A 6,000-nucleotide genomic window follows, 5' to 3' on the forward strand; every position below is an offset into this window, starting at 1 on the left:
CCCTTCCTCAAATTCTTCATCTCCATTTCTGGGGATAGGTTGTCAACCAGTAATAACCTGGCTCCCACAGCTCCCATGGTTACGTTTCCTCCCAGCTCCGGCAGGGACTCACATTTTATTCCCCCAGTTTCGTCATCGTCAGAGTGTCTAATATTGAACAATTACTTTGACACCTCAAGCAAAAGTTTGATTTTGACAGGATTGTATACCTTTGTTAACAAAACATCCTACCAACCTTGGGCAGAAGGGAATAAAAATGGTTGTGAAAGAGTGATTGAAGCTTGGTTAAGCAACCTGATCAGCTGCTGGATGTACAGTCAAATGCAAATTCCCATTCTTTGATGGCTTTACATATATATTAATGCCCAACAGGGTAGCATATTGTTCAAACCTATATATAGAGAGAGAGACATTAACATTTAACTGAGCTGTGTTTTATCTCATTATTTCTTGTAATTCTCATGTTCAAATTAAACAGTAATCTGTCAGGGTTAAAAGTTATGTCTTACAAGTGCCCACCCTATTACTGGCCTTCCCTTTTGTTCATTCATCCCCTCCCCACTTTCCCTGTTTCTTACTTGTTTAAAACCTGTTACATCTCTAACCTTTACAAGTTCTCATGAAAGGTGATCACAACCTGAAATGTTTCTATCTCTCAGATGCTGCCAGACCTGCTGAGTATTTCCAGCAGTTTCTCTCTATTTCAGATTTTCAACATCTGCAGTTTTCCACTTTTGATACCAAGGTTCAAAAGGCTTGAAACAGCTGCTCCTTTATACAGGCTGGAAGGGCTGAATGGCCTCCTCCTGTTCCTCCATTTGGATTTTGAGAGAATACTCCATTCCCCTCAAGTCTCTCCCACATGCACATCCCCACCCCATCTCCTCAGCAAGGATAACATTCCCATGAACCTGAAGACTACATATTAGAGCCAATCTGTTGGCTCCATATCCCATCTCCAGGGATCACTGTTCAGCAACCAGGAGTAGGAGCAGAAGCTGATGTCCCTCCCAGCTCAGGCCAAAATTGCTCCAATTGAGACCAGGGCCTGAGGCAGGATCTCCCTGATTATGATTCAGATATATTGCAACCACGCCCGAGGAATCCAAATCCTTACTTTAACCCCGGCATGTCTCGAACACTGGCTGCAATCTCGCTTGCCTCTGGACAAAGTTTCTCCACAAGCTCCAGGGGGCCCCACAGCGACTTGTTGTGACCTAGGAATGACTTCTTCACTGCAGGAGGAGAGAGGGAAAGGTCAGGTTACAAACAGCATTATCAGAGGTCTCCTCACGGGCCCTGGGGTGTGACAAATACCCTCAGGCCTAGTGCTCCTGGAAAGGACACTAGGAGAAAATAGGAGCTGGCATGTCTGTCTTTGGCTACAGAATGGACACAACCTGCTCCCCCACTCCGTTAGCTGTCCCAAGTGATCTTATTACCCCCTTCCATCCCTGAAAGACCCCACCCCGTAGTAGTGCAACCAAAGGTGCCCATTCTTAGGTATAAAAAGGCAACAGCACAAGGAGAATTGAACAGAAATTACCACCATATATATCCTTTGGGGTCCTTGGAAAGGACAAACAAGGTGGCCAGTGTAAAAAGTCAGATACCTTGAGCATTGAGGTATTTGAGTTCCTCCGTCAAAAGAATCCCAATTAAATTTCAATGGGAGGAGAGTGAGCTATGGGCTTTCTCAAATGGCCTTATTAACCTGCATCACGACTTAGATTTGTGTACCTGTACTTCAGGAGGTAATATCTTAATACAGAGAGGGGATTGGTTAGCTAGCAGCAGGCAGAGATTTAGGATAAATGGGTCACTTTCTGGCTGACAAGGTGTAATGAGTGGAGTGCCGCAGGGATCAGTGCTGGGGCCTCAACTACTGACAATTTAGATCAATAACGTCAAAGAAGGGACCAAATGTATGGTTGCTAAATTTGATGATGACACGTAGCTAGCTAAGAAAGCAAATTGTGAAGAGGACATTTAAGTGAGTGGACAAAAATTTGGCAGATGGAGCATAGTGTGGGAAAATGGGAACTTATCCACTTTGCCAGGAACGATAGAAAAGCAGCAAATTATTTAAATAGAGAGATTACAGAACTCTTACAGATCTAGGTATCTTGGTACATGAATCAGGAAAAGTTAGCTAGCAGGTACAGCAAGGGATTAGGAAGGCAAATGAAATGTTGGTGTTTATTGCAAGAGAATGGAGTATAAAAGCAGGAAACGTCGCTACAATTGTACAAGCCCTGAGACCAGATCTGGAATACCATGTATAGCTCTGGTCTCCTTACTTAAGAAAGGATATAATTGCACGAGAAGTAGTTTGACTCATTCCTGGGAGGGATGAGGGACTTATCTTACGATGAAAGGTTCTACAGTTTAGCCCTGTGTTCATTGGAATTTAGAAGAATAGGAGTTGATCTTTTTCAAACATAACATCCTGAAGGGACTTGACAAGTTAGATGCTTGGAGGCGGGGGCGGGCCCCGGGGCACCGGGCCCTGGGGCAGCAGGCCCCAGGGCAGCGTAGCGCCCCCCCCCCCCAGGGTGGCGGGCCCCAGTGCGGCGGTGGCAGCAGCGGGCCCCAGGGGCGGGCCCCAGCACGGCACCGGCGGGCCCCAGGGCGGCGGCAGGCAGTTTTTCTATTGCTGCTGCTATACAATCTGACCATGGGTTGAATTTTCAGCTTGGTGAGTTTACCTTTCAGTCCATGTTTCAGACAATGTTCCAGGACAATGAAGAATTGCTGTAATGGGGCATAGTCAGAGTCCAGAGTCCTCCCAAAGCTCAGAGCTGATTCAATCAGTCCTTTGATGCTGAGATTCGCCATGTTCAGTAGATTTGTCCTTTCAATGGCCACAGGTTCCCTTGGGCCTTGGCAAGATGAGAGAGAGAGTGTGGCATTAAACCAGGTTGGTTCAGGGGAGACCCCCCCCCAGAAATACCTCTGGATAATTCCACCCCCTCCCTCATTCCATCTCCCTGCATCCTCAAGATACATCTTCAATTCTCCACTCTATCCCCCACTCCCTCCTCCTCCCACCCACTCGGAGTTGCAGTTTTACAGCACAGAAATAGGCAGTTCGGCCCATCGTGTTTGTACTGGCCATCAAGTACCTATCAATTCTGATCCCATTTTCCAGCAATTGGTCCATAGCCTTGTATGCTGTGGCATTTCAAGTGCTCATCTAAATGCTTGAACATTGCAAAGGGGGGAGTTTCCTCCGGGCGCTGTGGTTTCCTCCCACAGTCCAAAGATGTGCAGGTTAGGTCAATTGGCCATGCGAAATTGTCCCTCAGTTTGTGTGCAAGTGAGTGTGCGCCCTGCAATAGATGGTGTCCTCCTCATTCCCCTGTCCCCCACTCCTCCCTTTTCCCCCCTCATCTCCATTCCCTTTCCCCAATACCACCCCTCCTCCCCCACTCATTCCACCTCACGCTCCCTCCCTCTCCCCTCCCCCTCATTGCCGCCAAATTCTCATTCCCCCCTCCCTTCATAGCCCCTCTTCATCCTCATATCCTCCTCCCGTTCATATCCCTCCTCCTGCCTGTGCCCATACTCCCGCCCCCATCACCCTCTCACCCCATACCCCGCTCATTCCCACTGCCCTCCATTCTCCGCTCCCACTTATTCTCTCCTTTTCCCTCCCTTCCCCCTCATTCCCTTCTACCCATGCCCATTCCTGGGTCATAGCCCCCCTCCCCACCCCCACATAAACCCCTCCCCCATTTCCACCCTTCTCCATACACCCCTCTCCCACAACTCCTTTTCACCCATCATTACCTCCCTCCCCTCCATTCCCCCCCCCCATACTACACTTCCTCCCCCAACTCATTCCTCCTCCCTCTCCCCTGCCCCCTCACTCTCTCTCCTACTCATTCCCACCACTCAGAGTCAGAGGTTTACAGCATGGAACAGGTCCTTCTGCCCAACTAGTCCATGCTGCCCAGTTTTTACCATTAAGCTCGTCTCAATTGCCTGCATTTGGCCCAGATCCCTCTAAACCCATCTTACCCATGTAACTGTCTAAATGCTTTTTAAAAGAAAAAATTGTACCCGCCTCTACTACTGCCTCTGGCAGCTTGTTCCAGACACTCACCACCCTCTGTGTGAAAATATTGCCCCTCTGGACCCTTTTGTATCTCTCCCCTTAAACCTACGCCCTCTAGTTTTAGACTCCCCTACCATTGGGAAATGATGTTGACTTTCTACCTTATCTATACCCCTCATTATTTTCTGGACCTCTATAAGATCACCCCTAAGCCTCCTACGCTCCAGGGAAAAAAAGTCCCGGTCTATTCAGCCTCTCCTTATGACTCAAACCATCAAGTCCCCCCAGTAGCATCCGAGTAAATCCTTTTTGCACTCTTTCTATTAAAATGCATCACCTCACATTTATCTATTCATCAACCCACTGGCCCAATTGATCAAGATCCCATTGCAATCCTAGATAACCTTCTTCACTGTCCACTATGCCACCAATCTTGGTGTCATCTGCAAACTTACTAGCCATGACTCCTAAATTCTTATCCAAATCATTAATATAAATGACAAATAACAGTGGGTCCAGCACCGATCCCTAAAGAACACCACTGGTCACAGGCCCCCAGTTTGAAAAACAACCCTCTACAACCACCCTCTGACTTCTGTCATCAAGCCAATTTTGTATCCATACCTCACCTTTTATCCATACCTCACCCTGAATCTCATGAGATTTAACCTTATGCAACAACCTACCATGCGGTACCTTGTCAAAGGCCTTGCTAAAGTCCAGGTGGACAATGTCGACTGCACTGCCCTCATCTACGTATTGGTTACCCCTTCAAAAAACTCAATCAAATTTGTGAGACATGATTTTCCACTCACAAAGCCATGCTGACTGTCCCTAATCAGTCCTTGCCTCTCTAAATGCCTGTAGATCCTGTCTCTCAGAATACCTTCTAACAGCTTACCCACTACAGATGTTAGGCTCACTGACCTGTAGTTCCCTTCTTAAACAAAGGCACAACATTTGCCACCCTCCAATCTTCAGGCACCTCACCTGTGGCTATCGATGATTCAAATATCTCTGCTAGGGGACCCACAATTTCCTCCCTAGCCTCCCACAACACCCTGGGATGCACTTCATCAAGTCCCACTTTAAGACTTCCAGCACCTCCTCCTCTGTAATATGTACACTCCTCAAGACAGCACTATTTATTTCCCCAAGTTCCCTAACATCCATGCTTTTCTCAACAGCAAATACTGATGAGAAATATTCATTTCGGATCTCACCTATCTCTTGTGGATCTGCACATAAATGACCTTGTTGATCCTTAAGAGGCCCTACTGTCTCCTTAGTTACTCTTTTGCCTTTTATATATTTGTAGAAGCTGTTTGGATTCTCCTTTGCCTTATCTGCCAAAGCAATCTCATTTTCCCTCTTTGCCTTCCTGATTTCTCTCAACTCTACGCTGATACCCTCGACACTCTTCAAGGAATCCACTTGATCCCAGCTGCCTATGCATGTCATTTGCCTCCTCCTGCTTTTTGACCAGGACCTCAATATCCTGAGTCATCCAGGGGTCCCTACTTCTACCAGCCTTGCCCTTCACTCTAAAAGGAATGTGCTTATTCTGACCCTTGGGTGAGTCCAAGATGTGCGGGTTAGGTTGATTGGCCAGGTTAAAAAATTGTCCCTTAAGAGTCCTGGGATGCATACGTTAGAGGGATTAGTGGGTAAAATATGTGGGGGTAGGGCCTGGGTGGGATTGTAGTCGGTGCAGACTCGATGGGCCGAATGGCCTCCTTCTGCACTGTAGGGTTTCTATGATTTCTATGATGATTTCTTGGTTAACAGACTTTTGAAAGCCACCCTCTTACCAGAGGTCCCCTTGCCTGCCAATAAACTCCCCCAATCAAATTTCCTGTCTGATACCATCAAAATTGGCCTTGCCCCAATTTAGAATGGTAAACTTTTGGGCCAGACCTATCATTCTCCATAGCTATCTT

The 6,000-nt window shown here is 47.2% G+C and overlaps 1 protein-coding gene across 1 annotated transcript in view; it reads right to left on the reverse strand.

Moving 5' to 3' along the window:
• LOC144489578 (RUN and FYVE domain-containing protein 2-like) overlaps positions 1-2,877 on the reverse strand; it is a gene marked incomplete at its 3' end in the record, with an annotated part of 42,498 nt that extends 39,621 nt beyond the window's left edge. The window contains exons 1-2 of the mRNA XM_078207436.1: positions 2,709-2,877; positions 1,118-1,235 (exon numbers count right to left, since the gene is read on the reverse strand). Coding sequence (XP_078063562.1) covers positions 1,118-1,235; positions 2,709-2,838 — 248 coding nt within the window. The remainder of the gene's footprint in view (positions 1-1,117; positions 1,236-2,708) is intronic.
• Positions 2,878-6,000: the final 3,123 nt, after the last annotated feature.

Source organism: Mustelus asterias, unplaced genomic scaffold (assembly GCF_964213995.1).
Source record: "Mustelus asterias unplaced genomic scaffold, sMusAst1.hap1.1 HAP1_SCAFFOLD_2322, whole genome shotgun sequence".
In the NCBI taxonomy this organism is placed as follows: domain Eukaryota; kingdom Metazoa; phylum Chordata; class Chondrichthyes; order Carcharhiniformes; family Triakidae; genus Mustelus; species Mustelus asterias.